At 48.3% G+C, this 21,618-nt stretch overlaps 1 protein-coding gene across 4 annotated transcripts in view; it reads right to left on the reverse strand.

The window, feature by feature from the left end:
• RHBDD1 (rhomboid domain containing 1) overlaps positions 1-21,618 on the reverse strand; it is a 145,580-nt gene that overhangs the window by 58,377 nt on the left and 65,585 nt on the right. Inside the window, exon 7 of one of the 4 annotated variants that reach the window (XM_081141910.1) lies at positions 1,909-3,739. The exons of the other annotated variants lie outside the window; for them this stretch is intronic. Within the exon in view, the coding sequence (XP_080998036.1) occupies positions 3,648-3,739 (92 nt within the window). The 3' untranslated portion in view covers positions 1,909-3,647. Of the gene's footprint in view, positions 1-1,908; positions 3,740-21,618 lie in introns of those variants that run through there. 4 annotated transcript variants of the gene reach the window in all.

Below are 21,618 nucleotides of genomic sequence, written 5' to 3' on the forward strand. Positions count from 1 at the left end.
GCCTGTCATCCTTTGAAGACCTGGAAAAGGCCCCCAATTTTGTTTCTAGGGCAAATGCTGTCCTTCAAGTTATCCTTCCCTTGATGGGACTCAAGGGGGGAAAATGTAAAACAATACCAATAAGCAGCAGTCACCTTGTTTTACATCTTCCGATGGTGGCATTATAAACGAGCTTCTGTTTCAGTCCACACACATGTATTGGTTCTGATAGTCCAGACAAAGCGTTGTTCAAAGTACAAGGAGATACACACAAACGTGGTCCCTGCTCTCGTGAAGCTACAATCTAGACAGAAAGACAGCTTCTCATTGAGGATAACCTGCAATACCAAGGGGCCTGAGGACACTGTGAAGGTGACCCAATGAGGCCATTCAGGGCCGTGGTGTCGGGGACAGGACAGGGAGGATCTGGTTGGACAGAGAGAAGACTGTCCCATGTCAGAACACATCTCAGACTAAGTCACAGGATCAGGAAAACTCACAGCTTAGGGGTGAGCCAGTCAGCAGAAGTGCAAAGTCTTATGGATAAATCGAATGAGGCCCAAAGGCTGGTTGGCACCCCCATGGTTGAGGCTAATGAGTCTGACCTTCATCCTTTGGCAACAGAGAGACAATAAGAGGTAGGAGATGATGGGTGGCATCACAAGAGTCAATTCTGGAAAATGAACGGGCAGAGCTAAGTAGAACTGAGCGCAGGGGTATTTTAAAAATTGAGCAGAGCAAGGAACTGAGAGATTTTAAGGTCCTTGTACATGGAGTCTGCGATTCTGAAATGAAAGACTAGGGGCCAAAAAATACAGGGAATGACTGTAATGACCCATAGGAAGGGAAAAGGCGCTATGTTTTTTAAAATGACTCAATGAATACAATTCTTTCCTGAATACTGAATCTCTCAGAAGCTACGATTGGGAACAAGGAGGCCTGGCGGGGGACACCCTCTGTCTTCCAGACTGGTTGGTGGCAGATCTTACCTCACCCTTTGAGCTAACTCACTTCCCAGGCAGCAGAACAGATGCCAAATAATAGCCTGGCCCTGATGCTGCTAAAACCAGCCACTGACAGCTCAGTCTGAGCCTCAGCAGCAGACAGAATGATGGAGGAGGCTCGAACAGCCCTGTACAACTTTGCAATCACAGGCAACACTTTCAAGGTCGTTCAGAGGGAGCAATTTTAACCACTCCCTCACCTTGAGAACCAAGATTCTGAATTAAGATGCTTTATAAGTCCACTGACCATAATCAAACTGTGGAAAACGGATGTTGACCAGACAAGAAATTGCTATTAAGCAAAGAAATAAAATTTAAAAACCAGCTCTATATGCTTATCTCCTCTTAGAGACAATTCGTAGACTACACTTACTTTTGTCTTTCTCAACCCAATTTGTTGGCATAACTTTGGGGATCCCTTGTTGTAGAAAACGAAACAGATGGATATGGGAAATAAGCCCTGGTTACAGGCAAAACTATTAACTGAACGGAGTAATTATAACAATTTCCAGAACATCTTTACTGTTGTGCTAAGATAATTGGTTTATATTTATAACTAAAATGACCTTTCCCATGTCTCCAAAGCTTAGTGATGCTCTACTCCATGAATAAAGAAGGTGTGCATAGTACAGCTGGATCATCCCAAACCCAATTACCCTAGTTTGCTGGGAAACTAACATTTCATGAGTTCCCACCAGGAGCCAGGGCCAGCCTTAGGTGGTGGAGGGGGAAAGTGCAGAAAGACGACACAGGCTGGGTCCCAGAGCCACTCAGTCCACGCTCCAGTGAAGGCATGTCCTTGTGTAGCTGTGCTCAAGTCACATTAAGGAAAGATGTAAGTTCTAACAGATTACTGTTCAGCGTGCTATCAGAAGACGGCGTGTAACGGTGAGGCTACTCCTAATGGGAAACAGGAGAGAAGAATGACATTTAAGTTGAACACTTTAATTTAAATATGTTTAAAGTCACCAGACTCAGAGATACAATTCGTATGATATGCAAGCTGTAGCTTTATTTCAATGATAAATTAACCCAAAGAGCCCAGGTAGCACTGTGCCAGGCGGAAGGTCAAAGTGCACCCAGGTCTCAAGTGGTTTCCTTCGCTCATTTATATGGAAGTGTCAGAGCCTTTTGGAGGTCAGTTCAGATTAGGAACTGGATATAGAACAGCACAGTTGGTATGCTCCAAATTTGTCAAAGACATACAAGGAAAAACAGAGAAAGCAATACCCCCAAGTATTAACCCTGGGCACTCTGAGCGGTGAGAATTCAGGTGATTTAAAAACTGTACATGTATATATTTGTATTTCTGTTTATAGTGTGAATTTTCTCAATAGACAGCACTTACTAAGTCCATTTTCTTGATTACATATTTATTGTTTTAGTATTATATAAATCAACTTTCTTGTTGCAAAAGTGATACACACATATATACATATGTTTTTGAGAGAGCAATATAAAATTATAAAAAACAGATAGCAAAATCCAATATACCCCCTCTCCCCAAAGTAACTTGTTAACATGTGGCTTATTTTCTTCCATAGCATGTTTGCTTTATGTATATACAAGGGACATGTATATTAATTTCACAATCAGAAAACTCTATACAAATCTTAGATAAACTGAAATAGAAATTTTTTTGCTTCCAACTCTTTAAAAAATAAATATCTCAGTGACTAAGACATCAGTGATATCGGACAGTCCTTTTGTTCAGGAAACACAAGCACCAGGAAGCATCTTAAATGACCTGGACAGACAGCACAGCAGGGGAGTGTGTTAGACACGTGAGTAGACAAGTGGCTATTATAGTGGCCAATGAAAAGGCACTTTTATGAGAAAAAACTTCAAGAGCGATTTCTCAGTGAACATCCCACTGAATGCCTTGGCTCTACTTTGCCTGTGGCACTTACTGCCACTTTGCTGACGGTCAAATACAGGTCCCATCCCAGGCGCACAGATGGTCACTGGCGAGGCTGCCCAAATTGCTGGCCTGATACCTAGTAGAGTGTGGTTTCCCCACTTGAGGTTTCACTGAAGCTTTTTTGGTCAGATGTTCCATAAGGCAGAGAGCAATGTAAGACCAAACTAAGGGCATTGCCAACGCCACCGAGACGCAGGGGCCCTAGGAGCCAGGGCTCCTGCACAAGGAGACAGGAACAGAGTGCTGTGGGAGCCACATCCTGGTCCTGGAGAGTCAGGCAACGTGCCAGGAGGGCCAGGCACAGCTCCCGACTTCCTGCAAGGTCGACCATGGAGCACGGCAGGCGGATAAAGCCTGATCTTCAGAGCTGGTGGAGACAAACCTCCCGGTGAAGGTCAGAGTCATCAAAAACAAAACAAGGCCTAGGCGCCGTGGAGTAGACAGAGAGAGGAGTGTGGACATGGTCCCCGCATGGAGGCGCTGACCTTGTCTGTGAGAGAAAACAAGGCCAGGAGAGAGGCTGCTCCCAGGAAGCTGTGGGCAGCACTCAGCAAGGCTGGTTTCAAGACAGGCCAACCGGTCTGTGACTCTAGATTCGGGCCACGGGACAGGGCGGATCTGAGAAGTCTAGGGTGATAATCTCACGCTCTGCTTCTGTTTAAAGTGAGCAGGGTTTGGGGAGGAACCACACACGGGCAATGATTACACCCCTGGACCACGTCTGCCCAAGATGCTAGGTGTCCTCACTGGCGGTCGAACCTGTGCAGCCGTGTTCTCCTCATTTCTTCTGGTGACAGTCGGAACCCATAGGATGGGGGCGAGTTTCTGCTGTTTCCTGTCACGAGAAAGCACAGGGAGAATCGCACACAGTCCGGCCACGGTTCTGACATTTACAGGGCTCTGCACCCGAGGACTGACTCCAAGGGGGAAAATGGTTTGGGCATCTTCATTTTAGCACGAAACAGAAATAGAACAACGTATTTCAACGTTAGCTGTCAATACTCAGTTTCAACATCTAGTAAATATTTTTAGTGTGGTCCAGTCCACGAAACTAATTTGACTCATTTGGGAGTTTCCTGACAATCCTCCCATTTTAATTTTTTCTTCCACCATGCTCCATCATTCCATCATTTAACTCCCCTAACGTCTCAAGGGCTTAGTTTATTTTTTTAATGCTCAGAAATAACTGTTGCCAGCGGTGTCGTCCCCACCAAGTACACTGGTTGGTTTCTCTTGATTGGCCTTGGGGGCCTCTCTTTTCCTCCCTCTAACCTGTGCCCCCTGCGCCTCCCCAGCCAGAAATGCACAAGCAACCAGGGGCACCATGGGCCACATTTAGGGGCTGCATTACCATAATGGCCAATATCTGGGCAGGCAGACAAGCATGGGGGCATAATACATGAAGGTCGTATGAAGGACAATGGAGATCCTTACTGCAAAGGGTTGCTTAGAGCTGCAAACATACCAAAAATATAGTTCACAATGATCTAGGCATTTCAACCATTACACAAACCAACACTTTTCAGGCACCGTGGGAGCAATTAAGGACTAAAATAGGCAGTCCTTGACCGCGAGGCCCCAGCAACCTAAATCTAACGAGAGAGGTGCAACAGTGTCCATGAGGCGGCCGCGCAGGGTGCCACCCACAGACACGGAGAAGCAGTGGCTTTACCTTTATGCAATTGCACCTAAAAGGTTGTACCTGTCACTCCTTCTAACCCTGTTAACTCGCTCTCACAGGCCCCTTCCCATCACCTACGTCGACCAGATGTCTCACTCTCCCTGCGCCATCCCAACAACTGTAAACCTACTTTTGCCTCAGCCTATACGTGTTAATTTATCGACTTTCATTAGAGATGGTGTCCAAGCACAGAGGCTTAAGACTTTTATCACAGAGGTTTTATGAGTACTGCAAGGTTCAAAGTTTACTGGGTGTGGCTTTTGCCGTATGTATGTCTAAAGGAATTTCTCTTTGTTCAAAGTGCTAAATGCTTTGAAATTATATAGAAACCCATGAATCCAATTACCAATAGTTTACTGCTTAAATGTTATAAAGTCCAAGTCCTGTTTTTTCTCTAGCAGTTGTTTTCAACAAGACTATTCTTAATTGAACTTATGCACACGGGCCAGGATATGACACCCCGCTCCAGCTGGGCAGGGAACGTTAGGCCCAGCTGTGGGCAGAGTCAGGAGCAAGTGGGATGTGGCATGTTGACTCCAAGACCCATGGAGCTCAGATACCCACAGGGACTCACAGCGTCCCAAGGAAAAAGCCTGACAGTTAATGTCTTCATGATGGGAAACACAGGGAGGAATCAGACAAACCAGCTGTGGATGTTCCTGGGCTCTAGCTCTCAAAATGCGCAGCTGGCACAGACACTCGCGGGACCCCTTCGCAGGGCATCAGAGGAGAAATGGCACCACACGTCAAAGGAGGAAACTCACATTGAGAGAGGAACAGTAATCACCCTTTGGCGTAGAGAGCTGTTATGGTGCCCTATTTCAATTCTTCTAAAGGTTTTTTATTGATTTTCAAAGAGAGGACGGGAGAGGGAGAGAGAGGGAAACATTGATGTGAGAGTGAAACACTGATTGGCAGCCCCTTGCATGACCCCCATCGGGGATCGAGGCTGCAACCTGGGCATGTGCCCTGACTGGGAATCAAACCAGCAACCTCTCTGCGCACAGGACGACGCCCAACCAACTGGGCCACACCGGCCAGGGCTCTCCCCTCCTTTTTAAAAAGTATACATACAGCCTGATCTTCATGAACTGAATATGTGGAACCAATGTCCAGCTCGAAGTATAGGACGTTTTCAGCACTCATAAGCTTCCACGAGCTCCCGTCCAGCCACTCCCCCGCACCCAAGAGCACCCACGGTCCCACTCCTCAGAGGGTGGACTCACTTGTCCATTTTGTCCATGAATGAATTCGTACTGCAGGTACCCTTCACAAGTGGCTTCATTTTGCGCTGTTTGTGAAATTCATCCATATTGTTATATGTGGTTTTTATTCTACGTATCCTTCCATTAGAATTTCCTGGCCTATTTTACAGATGGAGGAATTGAGCCTGAAAGATCTCAAGTGACTGGCCAAGTCCACACAGCTGGCCAGAGGCCAAGTCAAGATTCAAACCCAGATCCTTTCCACACTGCTCCGGACATGAGGTGCATGAGTTGTCTTCCCTGATCCCCCACCCACATCTGTAAACCTGAACATTACTGCATTATCATGATCTGGAGACAGGATCTGTTTTAAAAGCAGCAGAAATGATTTCCTTCTGCCTCAGATAAGGCTTGCTGCAAACGTGAGATTATTTTGACAGCTGAAAATATCAGGGACTAGGATCTCTTATGAGGTATACATTTTAGCCGTCGGCCCAGCTGCAAACATCAGCCTTGGCAGCTAACTGTCGAATCTGTTTTAAACAGAGAATAATTATTATTTCTTACAGAAACAGCCTCGATTCGCCCTCTACCTCGCAAGCAGGAAAGGAGGAGGGGCTGAGGCTCAGAGTGCCGCCTCGGATTAGGAAGCGCTGTCACATGAAGAGCAGGGAAACAAATGGACGTAGGTTTCAATGCTAAAAATCTTTTCTAGTTTTTAAGTCAATTCGTCTTAAACCGTTTGAAAATTTTTTCACCACTTAACACGTTATCCAGAGGGATCTTAATGACAGTAGGAATAATTTTCAGACACCTTTTACATATAGTTAATGAAGCTTGAAGATGTTCCAGGTTTTCCTTGATCTGAAACAGAATGCCCTTTGTCAGCAGTCTGTCGGCACCTCGGTTTCCACCTCATACTCGCTGATCCTGGAAACTGAAGAGAGGGTGAGGATCTCCAAGTAGATCCCTCCCTGTTCCACATACTTTGAGACTGTAATTTTTTTTTCAATTCAAGGTCATCTGCGGATATTCACTGGATAAATATATGAAAACTCTTGGAAAACTGGACGCAGGGCTCCCAAGGGCAGAGGCTGTATTCTCACTGCCTAATACATCTGAGGGGCCCTGCATGCCAGGCTGGACAACACAGAACTTGGACACGATTTCTGGTTGAGACTGCACGCCTGCGTGTAGATGGGGCCTTAGCAGGACCTGCACAGTGAGGGCAGCTGCTATGCCCTTCCCGCCAGCCTGCACTTTCACTGGCCTCCACTCCGGGGACCCTGAGGCCTTCAAGCAGTCCCTTGGTCCGAACGGCTGGCTACCTGCTCCAGTCTCTGGACTCCTCCGGCCTTGATCTCTCAGGGGTAGGCAGCAGACCTGCCACTGCGATAAGGGGGGGCCGTGGTTGGGGAGCACGGGTAGGAAGGGGCTTCCAGTAGCCTTCTCAGAACCTGAATACTAGTCCCCCTGCCAAATTCCTCTTGCTTTTTGATCCTGGTGTTGTCACTGAGTAAGTTTTACATTCATTATTGTTTTTAAAGGAGAGGGTAGTAGAGAAGTGAGTATTTAAACTATAATAAATCGAGCTCAAAAAAGATTAAAAATTGCCTCCTTCGGGGACACGCTGGCCTCTGGCCCTGTGTCTGCAGCTTGCTGTGGCCTTTGTCCTGAAGAGCAGCTGCGTGAATTCTCCCCTCCTGGCTTTAGCAGCCCTGGCCGCAGGAACACAGTTCCCATCACACAGTGACAAACTAGCACTGGAGGCAGGAGCCAGCGCTGGCATCCTGGTCCTTCAACAGCATAAATGCAAGAGGTCTGGGCAAAGTCGGACAGGCTTGGAGATTCCAGGACCTGGACAGCTGCCCAGTTTGGTGCCATGGTCCTCACCCTTCAGTGTGCATGATGATGGAGAACTTGGTAAAAATGCAGATTACTATCCCACTGCCAGAAAGTCTAACGCACTGAGGGGTGGTCGGAGCCTAGGAAGCTGCACTGAATGGGCACCCAGGGGGCTCTGATGCAGATGACATAGCAAATCACTGAGAGGCTGTGGAAAAGGGTACGAGATTCCACCACTGGTTCTGTTTAGCTCTGGGCAAGGCGTCAGGTCGGCTGGCCGGAGAAGGGAGAGTGCCAACAGCCACACCAGCCACACCAGCCGCCTGCCTCCTCTACAGCCTGCGGCTTGGTGGCTTCTTTGGAGGGTCCTGCCACCCTGGGAGCCCATCTGGCTGTGACTTCTGGTTGCTGGGCAGAGAACTATGTGTGGCTCCTTGGCAGCACCCTCAAACTCACTTGGTAACTCAGTACACCTCCTCCTGGCATTTTAATTTTTAATGAACTTTTAAGTTTGGGATAATTTTAGGTGGACAGAGAAGTTACAAAGGTTACACAGACAATTTCCCTCATGTTGTGACACCATGCATTATCATGGTGTGACCCTCAACTAAGAAACAACTTACAGAGATGGGTTCGTTACTATTGACTAACTTCCAGGCTTCACTGGGATTTCACCAGTTTTTCCACTAATTCCGTCTCTATTCCAGGATCCACAGTAATTAGGTGTCATGTCTCCTTCGTTCCTTCTGGGCTATGGCCGTTTCCCAGTCTTCTCTGGTTTCCTAAGACCTTGACCATCTCAAGGAGACCAGCCAGGCACCTGGAGAATGTCCCTCGATTTGCTTTGCCTGATGTCTTTCTCATGATGAGTCTGTGGTTATGGGTTTGGGGGAAGACAACAGAGGCAACGTGCCCTTCCCATTGGGTCATATCAGGGGTCATGCTGTCAGCAAGACTCCTCACTGGCACTGCCACCAGGAGCACTGGCTTAAGCAGTGTTTGCCAGGTTCTCCAATTTAAATGTTTTTGATGAGTTCCAAGGGCATAAATCTTTGACTAGCACCAACAAGGTTACAGGATAAACTGGAAGAGGGTGGAGTGTGGACCTCCAGCGGGCTTTGTCATTTCCCATTTGGGGATGAGTAAGACATGGTGGGGTCACTCCCAACCTCCAGGTCCCTGAATTCCAGGCGATAATTCTCTAACGCTGGTGTGAACACATGAACTGTCTGAGAGGGTGTTCCCCTCAGCAGGCTCGGCCTCGAGCGCTGGCCACTGTATTTTTAATGGGCTCCCAGGGGATTCTGACCTATGCTAGCCTTGGGGAACCACTGAGCTACACAGAACTCAGATTTTTCAACTGAAAAGATCCATGCTGGGTTGCATTCCAGTACCTGCACTTGCCTGCAGGGGGAGCCAGAGGCCCAGGATGCTGAATCTGCCAGAGAAAACGACAAATTCACCAACAAAGCATCCACGTCGCCAGCACAATCAGGGCTGCTCTGAAACAGATGGGCTCACAGAAGCCGCTGCCCCGAATGCTACGGAGCTGTTTATTTCTGGACGGTCTGAAAGCTGGGCATTATTTGCCGGCGTCTAGCAGCTTCTACGTCACACCAATTCCTCCCAGTGCAGAGGAGACTGGCAGGCAGCGGGAGAGGGAGACGGAGAGACAGGGTCGTGGCATGGACGCGGGTGCAGATATTTCAACCAGCTCTGAACTCGGGATTTACTCTTGCTATTGTGTACATGGCCTGCCCAGCTCAGTGCTGTCACTGGAGTGATCTGTGTCCCTGTCACTCCAAACTGGAAGAGACACACAGATACAGTCTGTGGTAATAAGATGAGTGCTAGATGCGGTAATGCTAAAATGACTTACTTAAACCTAAGCAAAGTGGCTCTGTTTACAGGTTCATGTTTTCAGCCACTGACACCTGCCCCCACTCTTTCCTGCTGCCCCTTCTTGAACCAGCCCAGCAGAAGGGCAGCAGGAGGAAGCGAGGCAGGGAAGGGCTGTCAGCGCTCGTCTGGACTGTGCCTGGTGCTCTGGTTCCAGGTGCAGGAGCAGGACTTACAGACTGAGTGCTCCCTGAGCCCTGGAAATCGGCAGAGGCCCCAGCACTGACAGTTCTCCCTGGTTTTGTACAAGTCAGTCTCTTGTCCTGAGCTGAGACCCTGGTGGTTTCCCAGGTCACGCTGTGATGCTCACTCCAGATGATAGATTTTAAAAGTAAGACAGCAAAGCAACCCCTCTGTCCCGAGGAACAGAGCAAATCCACTTACAGGAATGCCCTGGAGATTCTATTAGTCACGACATCAGAGATGAGGAAACTGGCCTGAGTCGCTCTAACTCAGGAGCCAAAGGATTCACCTCTGGATCCAGGTGCCTAGTATATGGTGGATGCATCATAAATGTCTGGTGGATAACTGACATGCCATCGGGACTGGGCAGAGAGGGGGACAGGAGGACCAGGCCAGGTCAATGAGGCTGGAGGCCACAGAGAAATGTAGGAAAATGGTGGCAGCTGGGGAAGCTCAAGGTGGGGGAATCTCGAGAGGTTTCTAGCCTTGACCACTAACCAGCTCCCAGATCCTGAGAGAGACAAGCCTAAAGGAGGCTACAAACCCATGTTTGTTTCCTCTATGAAACGCATGAAGTTTGCCTGGGCTCAGGGTTCCGGATACTTTAGAGAACTTTCAATAGCTAGAAACTGGCCAAGATGTGAGATGTATTATGTGCCTCTAAGCTGAATGCTACCTTAAAAACTTTAAAAATTCAAATTATTTCTATTTTTCAAATGCACAAGTCTGATTAGTCCATAACTACACGTTCGGGGATACTGATATCAATACATAATCACAAAAGCAACCCCTGGCCCAGGAAGCCGTCTCTGAGGTGGTCGGGGCCAAGGAGAGAATCACGGTTCAAAGCTCGTCCACAGGCACCGAAAGCCGCGTCCTCTCGCAGGTGGAATGAGAGGAAGGCAAACTGTTCTGAGAAAAACCTGCCATCGGGGTGCACCTCCGCCAGTCTCAAAGGTGCCCAAACCAGCAGGGACAGGCTGGGTGCACCCCGGGATCCACCCACCCAACTGCACCACAAGGAAATAGAGCAACCCAAGGACAGGGACCAGATGTGCTCTTTGCGGGTAAACACAAGGCAGGAGAGGGAGGAGGTAAAAGCGAGTAAAGGGCGACATCCTTGTCAGAAGTACAGAGCCATGACTTCCAATGGCTGCAGCTAGTGTTCTCAGAGGGGGTGGGCTCCCCCGCCGAGGCCTCGATAACTCGGAAGGTGAGGCCGACACGACCTTTAGTCCTTGCAGAGGGGATAAGCTCTGCGCGATAAGTGTAGTGAGAGGCCATCTGGGAAAATACAAATAAGCAGGACCCTGCTCTTTGCACCTAAGGGCTGGGAAATTCTGTATGTGGGTCAGAGTGAGCGTGGTGATGGTGCCGAATTTCTGAGATATGATAAACTGTCCCAGAAATCTGATGGTCATTTTAAAAACATGCTTGTTTCTGCATTTGATGGTATTCAACCCAACCCTGAGCCTAATTACCATTTACTGTGTGTTCTTTTAGGTCTGATTAACTCACCCCCAAGTTCTGGTCTTGTGGCTCATTAGGGAGAGAAAGGGAGAGAGAGAGAGAACATGTGCTTGTGGTGGGCATGCATTCCTAATCCATAAGCCCTCCCAGCCTCAGGAAGACCTGCGGGCTTCTCACGACTGTTTTCACCCCCTTCAAACAGCCTGCCTCTAACTGGCTCACACTGACCTAGAATTGCTCAGAAATAATTCTAAAATGGCCTGTGCTATGGACAGATATTCAAAACAACAGAAATGACTTACTCCTAAGTCTGTTAATCCTTTCTAGTAAAATAAAACTTATTTTTGAATAGAAAGGGAGACCTCAGAACAGTTTCTAGACTTTGAATTCCATGTTAGGAATCTAATATTAGGCTGAATTTGGATAACTGATGATTTAGATAAGAGAGGGAGGAACGTGCGGCCTTCTGAGCCTCTTTGGAAATATCTAAGTGTGTGCTGTGGCCAGGTTAAAAGCTGGCACTGAAGGGCCCAGCTATAGACGTAAGAAAGAAGCTCTAAAGATTCCATTAAGCCTGGGAAGGAGATTGTGTGTGAAGTGCACCGGTCCATCATAGAAATCATGGATTTTCAGAGCAGGGAAGGGAGCACATAGGATGGTGGAATCCAACCTGCTCATTTCAGGGATGGGAAATGGAAGCCCAGAGAGGGGGAGAGGCTTTCCCGCTTTGCACAGCTAAGGGGAGGAACTAGAACCTAGGTCTCTCGGGGGCCTGTCCCACTGCCCAGCTTCCTGTTCCCCTTTCAGCCTCTGCATCCCGCATCACCCAGACCTCCCATGTCAAATCTGGAGTGGGCGTTAGTTTTACAAACGTGCGCCTCTGCTGCCTGGCTCTGGAAGGGGAAAGGTTCCGGAGCCAGACAGACCGAGTTTGAAAACTGGCTCTGCCCGTTTCTGTGCCCTTGGACAAGCTGCATACTGTACTCACTGACCCTCAACTTTCTTATCTGTGTGGTGTGAAGACCTACGGTAGAGATGTGCCCTGAAATAGATGAATGAAAGATGTCAGCACCTGGCCCGAGGCAATCAAGAGTCGGTGGCACCTGTAATTCTAATAACCCCCCTCCAGGCCGCCCGGTCCTGGGAATGTCCCCACCATACATCCAGTTAGTCACACATGCCCAGCCCCTAGAGTCATCCCAGACATGTTCCTCTTGCTCACCTGCCCCTTTTCAACCCATCACCAAATCCTGCCTTTCTAAGTGAACACTCCCCAAACTCACGCATTCTTCTCCGTCTGCCTGCGCCAGGCCCTTCTGCCCCCAGTTCCGCCTGTGCCGGCCTCGGGAGCCGGGTCTGGTGTCTGAGCCCGAGTGACCTCCTGCACCTCCCTGGCTCTCCTACCAGCCCTTCTTCTCACAGTGGGCCGCAGCTCTTCAAAACCACACATTTCTTGATCAACTTGATCCTCTGCCCTAAACCTCCAAGAACTTCCTTTCATTTAAGAATAAAGATCCAAATTTGTACCCTGCCCAGTACACCTGCCCTCCTTCAGCTCCAGCTCACTAGTTATCCCTCCTCCGGCAGCCCTCAGCTCCAGCACGAGTCCCCAGGAAAGGGACTGTGACCCCTCTGCCTGAGCTCTCACAAGAGCACCCCCTTTTCCAAAGCTCCTGCTACCCAGTTAGTAGTGATGCACGACTGATTATCCAGTGACGTGTGGGGGCCGAACAGGGAGGGTCTGTTCCCATGCTCTCCCCAGGAATGGATGGATGGATGGAAGGATGGATGGATGGATGGGAGGGAGGGAGAGAAGGAAGGAAGGAGGGAGGAAGGGAGGTGTAGGCACTGTCCTCATTCTACAGATGGCCAAAGTGAGGCTCAGGGAAGGTGTGGGATTTTCCGAGGTCCCACAGCCGGCAAATAACATGGCCTGGGCACCCAGCGGTGGGATCAAAGCCCAGAGTTCTTCACACTGCTTTGGAAACCAGCACCCACATTTATCCCTTTACCACCCAGCCTTTCTTCACTTTAACCACTGGCTCAGCAAAAAAATAAAAATAAAAATAGTGGTTTTGTTTTGTTTTAAATGAGAGGCTAAGAAGGTATGCAAGGGGCCCTAATTGGTACATAAAAAAAATTCCAAGTTGATACAGTGGATATTTTGAGATTAAAAAAAAATTGACCATGAAAAGGCACATTTGTTGCTGTTCAGACCCAGTATAACAACATTTCCAGAACTGTTTCTATGGATCTGAAGATAGTAGATTAAGGGCAACTGACTTGGCAAAAGGCCTAGACCTGTTTTCAGACAATTCTCTTAGGGTAGAAAAAATAAGGGCAGCAAAAGCCCCAGTGAGGACACTCTACCGACACCACTGATCTAAATGGAACACACTTGGATGAGTCACTTGTAGCTTTAAATACTATAGAGAGAAGAATTTATAAAACATGCCCAAACAGCCTCCCTTTGATGTGGTGAACTCTCTTCAAACCACATTGTTCGAATTTAAGTTGAAACGCAAGCCCTGGTGTTTACAATGGTGCTCTCGGAGGAATGCAATATAAAAGTACAACTGTTACATTTCAAAGACAAGGCTCGTAACCTCAGAACAATGGGGCATTCCCAGCGCCAATTTATGAGCTGTTAAACCTCAAAAGGTTTCTTTAATTAGCAACAAAGGCTCTGGACGTATTCACAGCCTGATAGAGGGGCTGCTCTTGATATAATTTGGGGTGCACTGCTTTTATCGGAACTTTTCCTTACTTTTATTGACCTCAGACGGCAACTATTGTGCGTCTCTCTGAGCTGCGTTTGATCCTGCTAATTATGCTGTGGGGCCCGGACGGCATTTCACGGTTTACCACTGCTCCTGGGGCGCACTACAAATTATACATAATGCATTGCATTGTAATTGCTGCACTGTGAACTTGGCTCCTCTTTCCAACAGAAAATACCAACGTCCAAGTCGGTTTATTATTTAAAAAAATCATAAGGGATTCTTTTGGATTATAAACATCTGAAGACATAACAATCTCATGAATTCCAGCCGGCTATTTCAGACACACAGGGGCGGGTGAGGCCAAGAAGCAAAGCAAATATATTTCATATTAATGTTTACAGAGGAAAAGGGGATGCAGTTATGAAGGCAAGACCACGCTGAATGCAAAACAGAAGGAGGGGAGCAAGCTGAGGTACAGACAAAGGTCCGGACTGGGGGAGCACAGATGCTCAGTGGCCATCGGAGCAGAGGGCCCCTGGCCTCGCTGGGCCCCAGGCACCTCATTTAGGTAACAAAGGCTCAGAACCCAGTGACCAGGCAGGTCCCTCTTCCACGAAAGCAGGCACTTTGGGAGAGCAGTGGCTGGTTTTCCACGTTGCATTTGTGGGGCCTGTTATCACAGCATCAGTAACCTGCGTCTTGTCCCAAACGCCAGGCCTCTCGCCATCGCCTGCTGGTGTGGGCCTCTTAGAAAGAGATGATGGGCTTTAAAGGATGGGGCAGGACAAACAGAGCCGCCCCAAGTTCTACAAAGGCTGCACCTCCACGTGGAAAACAAGTCACAGGAACAGTACAGCCCAGGCGGCCCGTCGCCTGTCCTCTGCTCCTGCGGGCTTCAGGAGCCTTGTCCTCTCCTCTCCCATAAAGACACAGACCCTGACGTTCGAGTTCACACCGGCCTCTTCCCACTTCCTCTGGGGGAATGAGTGTCCTCGGGGAGCTCCAGGTGCAATGTGACCTAAGGGGACACATTCTTCATTAGGGTGAGGCAGCCAGTCTCGCACAGGTGAGGACCAGGGAAGACAGGAGGGGGCTGGGGACCGGGCGACAGAGGTGAAGGCAGTGAGAATACAGGTTGGCAGTTACAGAACAGTCACGGCACATAACATACGGCGCAGGGAGCAGTGTCGGAATACTGTAATAACTGCGGCAGGCAGGTGGGTGTCAGAAGTATTGGGGGGATCACTTTGTAAAGCGTATGGTTGTCTGTCCTACGCAGTGCACCTGAAACCAATATGAAATAATATTGAAAGTGGGCTGTAACTGGAAAAAGAAAGAAGGGAGGAGGGAGGGCAGAGGCTGGGGTGTGGGTGGGTAAGGCTCATAGGGCTTGTCATTTACAACAGACCCTTACTCTCCGGGACCCTGCTCCCTGGTGCTGCTACGTCAAAGTGGCTGAAGTGAAAGTCGTGCTTTCGCCATAGGAAGTCACTGACCAGGCGGCACCCTCCTTCTCTCTGTCTTCTGGTGGCTTAGGTCCTGGGTGGGGTGGGGCATAATACCTCCAAGATCCAGGACCTAAGAAGTGGTACAGACCGAGGGCCCGGTGATGAGGCACTGCAGGCCCACGCTGGCTGTCCCCCAGGTCCTGCCTGGAAGCACTGTTTGGGCTCCTCCTGAAGAAAGAGCCGCCTGTGCTGTACACACACCTGCACAGTGTCCCTGGGGCCCAAGACTCGGGGGACTTCACTCCTACTCCAGTCCACACTGCATTTAGTCTCCAAACAAGAACACAGGGACTGTGACCACAATTTCATGGCCACCGCCAAGAGACCTGATCCTCCTCAGGCCCTCAACGGGGTCCCCTCGGAGCAGAGGGCCTAGGCCTCACCCACACCATGGGAGCACAGCCTAGAAGAGACCATGGCCTGAAAATAGGGACGGGAGCAGCAGGACACCCAGGACGTGCCGAGCACCTTATAGGCATGATCTCCCGTTCTCTGACAACGCCCTCTGCTCCAGATGAGTCATGACCTCTCATGCTGTGGGCAGGCAGGTAGCCATCTACCCTGCCCTCTGGATGGGCACCAGACACTAAGGAGTATCCTGGTGCCTGGAAAGCCCCATGCAAATCACCTCCAGGGGCAAAATCCCATTTATTTTTCGGCCAACTGGAAAAATCAAGTAGCCTCTTTTGTGCATCTTCATTTAATGAACAAGAGATCCAACAGAAGTCACCACCTGGACACTCAGGACTCAGAAGAGCAACACACACACCACTGTGGGTGAAGTCCTTGCTCAGCTTGACCTCAGCACCGTGCCTGAGGACAGACGCCACTGTGGCAGGGTCCTACGAGTCGGACGTGAAGTCCACTAGAGTTGCTGGAAAGTATGTATGTTCTCAAATTGAGGTCTCCTGAGCAGTGAGGCACCACATCTGACAACCTAGAGGTTCACTGCGAGACTCATCTCCTCCCTCTTACTAACAACTGCTGACATTCATGCTTCCTCCGTGGGGTGGAGTTATGCTATGGCTGGGCCCTCTGACGCACTTCCAGCACAATTAGGGACAAGAGCCAGCTTTCCTTACCAGGAACAGCCTGGGGGAGGACATGGCTAATTTTCTGGTCATCTCTCCAATCTCGCCTTTGTTTTGGTTTACAACTTGTAAATTCCTCATTAACCAAATTTTCTGAGACTGGTTTTAATTTTTAGCAACTTGCTGCCTCTCCCCTTTCCTTAATTAAATAACCAATATTAATTGAAAACATGTATTGTGTGTCGGGCCAGACTGAGGGGATATAAGGACGGGTAAGGAACAGTTTCTTCTCTTGAAAAGCCTATTTAAGCCTAAGGTGGATATAAATCTATGGTTTAAAAGAATCATATATTCACACCCATGAGACCAGTGCAATGAGGCTAGTATTAAATGTGTACAGAATTTTTAAAGCTAGCCAGGCCTTAGAGGTGACCTAGACAGCCCTTGTCTAATGGATGCTGAGACAGTTCAGGAAAGTTAAGAAATCTACCCAAGATCCCTCAGCAGCTGTGTTAACTCAAGCTGGAAACTGTCTCTCTCACATTAACTGGCTATGGCGACAGGCCTGTGATTCAGAGCATGGACAATGTATGGGCACCAACAAGGTTTCAATCAAAAGGGGTCCCTGCCACGGCCCAGCAGCCGCAAGGCACCGTTAGCCTGGCATCCAGGTAGCATAATGCTCGACTCCGTGAGAACTGTGGCTCTGCTTTGAAGCCAGGCCACACATACTCAAACGTGCGTGGGCAGGCGGTTAACCGGCATCAAAGAGTTCTGTGTTCCTCAACCGACCTCTCTTCCCACCTGGCTCAAAGGCGAGCACATGGCCCACCTCATTTCAAACCAACTTTCAGACCTGTATTGATGACCAATTATACTCAGAACATCGAGTGTTTGGCACGGAAGGGCCAGAATCCTGACGTTGGCTTTGACTGTTGCACCCGGTGCTGTGTAAGAGGAATCCCGGGTGAGAAACTCACGGCCTGTGAGACTGGGCACAGGCTCCAGAGTGAGGCGAGGCTGGGGGGCTGTCCGGGCCTCCCCACCACCCGGCCCTCGGGTCCATCACAGGAGAGGGAGCCCTTCTTCTACCAGCGGGTCCACGTGAACAGAAGGGGACTCTCAGGAGAGAGAGGCTAGGAGGGTAAACAGTTGGGATGACAACTTCAGGGCCAGTACTCTTGTCTGCTGGCCTTGGAGTTGCTGGAAGGCTCAGAGGCCGAGAGGAAGACAGCCGGCCAGGGAGCAGGTGGGGCTTCTCCCACCTGGCTGCCACTCCTTACAGCAGCAGCCAAGGGAGAAGAGACCTGGCACTTCCCAGCATGACCGTCTCTAGAACTTTTAGGCTGGGCTACTTTGGTCTAGTTTACCTTGTTTTCTAGAAGGAAAACAGCTCAAATATAAACTATGGGACAAGTCCTTGCAGGGGGACTGGGCCGGGAAGGAGGGGTGACTCAGAGAGATCACACCTGTGAACTGTTTTTCAAAATACCCCTAAGGCAACCGGGCTTTGCTCTGAATACACAAATACCACTGTTCCAGTGGGGACAGTTCTGGGTGACCGGCAAAGCCCGGGGAAGCAGGTGGAAAGGGGACATGAAAATACCTCCCTCCCAGCATCTTGAGACAACGAGGCCAGACGGAACCCCTTGGCACCCACTTCATGGGCACCCACGTCTCAGCGCAAGAGAACATCTCATAATTCCCCTGCGCAGTTACCTCCTTAAACTGACGCCAGGTAAATCCTGTTCTTCCTCTGGGGAGAATGAACTTCAGAATCCCTGCCACAAATGAAATGGTCTAGAGGAGTTTTGTAAAAGATCATCAAGGAATATACAGGGTTCTCCCAAAGAATGTATACACACGCTTTGGATAATTATAAAGGCAGTGTTTATTAAAATACATTTCATTTTCAAAATTGAGCTATCAGCTGTTAAAGTGTGCATACGTTTTTTTTGGACACCCTGTATGTGATGTATCATATGTATGGCATATGTACATTTATATTCATTTACTTTAAGACATACTTATATACTATGGATGGGATTGTATGTTTAGATGCGGGATGGGGCTTCCAAAGGAAAAGCCCTTGCAGGTCCTCAAATGTCCCCGTTGGATAGACAGGACATCTCTGCTCTCACGGAGCTGATGGCCTAGTGGAGACAAAGGCACACGCCAACAGTCACAGCCACCTGAGAAAACTAGAAACGTAACCTCTCATGGAAACACAACCAGTCGAAACCAAGAAACCATAGCCTTCAGGGCAGTTTTGAGGACCAAATTTAAACAAAAACGGGGAAAGTGTTCCATAAGCTCAAAGATGAGAAGCAAAAGTGTTAACCCCTTAAATCTTTGTTCCTCCAGGTGGCAAATGTCTCTTCCTGTGTTTGAGGCTGCACCTGCTGCCTGCACAGGACCCAGTGCTCCGAACAGACGGACATGGACCTCACCCTGAAAACGAGGCTGCTCTGTGCCTTCTGCAGCCCACAGGTGCTCCCGAGGGACAAACACACATAAACCAGGAGGCTTCTTGTACAGATAAAACTCAATCCATGTCATAAGATTCCAAAGAGGCAGAGATTAAAATACAAACAAAAACTATTTCAGTAAAAAAAACCACAACACCCCATTTTTCAATTAGCTTCAGTCCTGAGCAGACACCATCTATTTGCCCTAAGTAAGAGAAGCTGTTGACTGCTCCTAAATTAAATTTTATTTCTCTCTTTGTGGGCATTTTATGAAACACCTTCACCCTCCCAGTGGGCCATGCTAGTAGGTAAAAGGGGAAGTGAACTTGGTTTTGGAAAGAGGGGGTCACACGACATAGCGTAGAGATATATCCCAGGAGGCAGTCTGGGTCTGTCATTACTCCCTCCTCTCTCCCCTGTTCCTCATCGGCACCCTCTTGGGGAGCAGGGTGGGAGGGGGCCAGGGGGGGATATGACCAGGTAGAAGCAGCCTGGGATGCAACATGAAACACTGAAGAGGGACGAGTCCTAAATGCCTGCAAATAGGATCTGGCTGCTTCAAATGCGTTAGACCAGCCCCTCCTTCTGGCTTCAAAATTTCTTTCGTGTCTCGCCGCAGAATGTCTGCTATGATGATATACAGTGTGTGTAAATAAAACAAGACAACACACCAAGAAAAAACCAACATTATGAAGAATAAAAGTCTCCTAAAAATACTTTACAAGGACTTCAAACATGAAATCACATTTACAAAAGAGCATTCTAATGACTTGGGTGAAAGTGACTCAGGGACATATGGATTACATTTCCTTCAAAATGCATGTGGCTTTAGGAGCGAGGGGAAACTGGCTTGGCAAGAGGAGCTGAGTTAGCAGAGCACAGCTCAAGAACAAAAACAGAAAAGAAGTTTGTCTACTGCAGCCACTCCGGCATGCCCTTTCTGGAGCTTTCTTCGGTAGCTAAGTCAATTGGCTACAGCGGCCCTTAACTAAGAAACGTGGAACCATTTTCTTAGCGAAGGCTTAACTCTCCTTCCCTATTTAGGCAAAGTATTCGATAAGTTTATGGTAAATGACTCTTCCCTCACCCCCAGTACCATCCCATCCAACAGAGAGGACTGCTTCTATAAGAAAGGCTGAGCGCCTGAGGCCCTCAGCTACCACTCATCTTTGCAACAGTTGAGGACAGCTGCCATGTGTATGGGGATATTTCCATTTCCTTCTCATACATTTGGAGCTAACTTTCAGAGATTACTACCATTTTTCCAAATGAAAATACAAATTTTAGACAAAGTCCACAATAATCAGGCCATTTACCTACCCAGCCTGTTTTATTTTTTTCACCACACAAAATGCACCCATAGATACCACCACCACCGCCATCACTATAAAATACTAGGGCATTTATCGTGTTTACTGCTTCCCAAATATACCTTCGAACATTGGCTCATTTCAGCAGCCTGGGTTTCGATTGGCCCTGCAGGTGATTCCGCTGCACACAGAGAATGTTTTGGTGTGTTGAGAGCAGGGCCCCACCCCCAGAGTCCGTGATTTGGTGGGTCTGTGATGTGGACTGAGAATCTGCTTTTCTAACAAGTTCCCAGATGATGCTCTGAAGCTGGTCTGGGAATTACTTTGAGAACCTGATGTGGAAGGTGGACCACCTCTTTGTGAGGTGCCCCAAATCCCCAACAGTGAATTCCATAAATGAAATTATAAATTTTTCTAAGGATATCCTAAATGTACCCTATGCACATGAAAATCTGTCCAGCTGTTTTCTCATGATCTGGTAATAAACAGTGCCTGGCTCCTAGAAGGGCTCTTAAAGTGTTTGTTGTATTAACAGATTTATACCAAATTGCCCAGATAAAAATCTAAAGTTAAAAACTCCTATCCCTCCCACAATTTTCTGCATATGATGACTTTTTGGCATTCATGATTACTTGTTAGATTTCCATTTCTCTAACCCATAATACTGCAACTCATTTTAGGAGAAGCCATTATTGGAATAATTTTTTACTCTGTATCTTGATAAATTTTAATTCTTGATCAGCAATGGGTAGAGCATGCCTCTGCAGGGGGCACTGGGAAATATCTACAGTTGAGCTCTTTGGCCGTCACAGTGACAGGTGCCCTACGTGTTCTGGCTCTTGACCTCTCCATCTGCATCTCCTACCACCCAGTCATGGATGGCATGGAAAGTAGTGGAAGGACTGAGACATATTCTGAGTTAGCATTCAGAGGACCTATTGATTGATGACATTCAGGAGGCAACGCTTGATGAGGAACAAGTTGGGGAGGCGGAAAGGTTTTACAAATTCAGTTTTGTGCATGCTGCATTTGAGATGCCTTTGAGCAGGTTTATGTGTAATTTCAGAAGCTCAGAAAGAGATCTGGGCTTCAGAGATAAATTTAGAAGTTGCTGGAGTATAAATAGTAACAAAAAGCCTTGGGAGAAGAAGAGAGAACCCAGAATTAAGTGATCAGGAGAGTCGAGGACAGGTGAGGTGTTGATGTGCATTTGTAATGGGCTCAGTCTGCTCTATTGGGCCATGTTCTCAATCAGGGTCAGCTGCCAGGTGCAGGTCTGAGAAGCCCAGTGGCTGGGTTCACACAAGTCTGAGGTTTTTCCAGACAGGTGGAAGGACTGGGCAGCAAAGATGTGGACGGTATTTGTAAGACAGTAACTAAAACAAAAGACT

This window comes from Miniopterus schreibersii (assembly GCF_964146895.1).
Source record: "Miniopterus schreibersii genome assembly, chromosome: 7".
In the NCBI taxonomy this organism is placed as follows: Eukaryota; Metazoa; Chordata; class Mammalia; order Chiroptera; family Miniopteridae; genus Miniopterus; species Miniopterus schreibersii.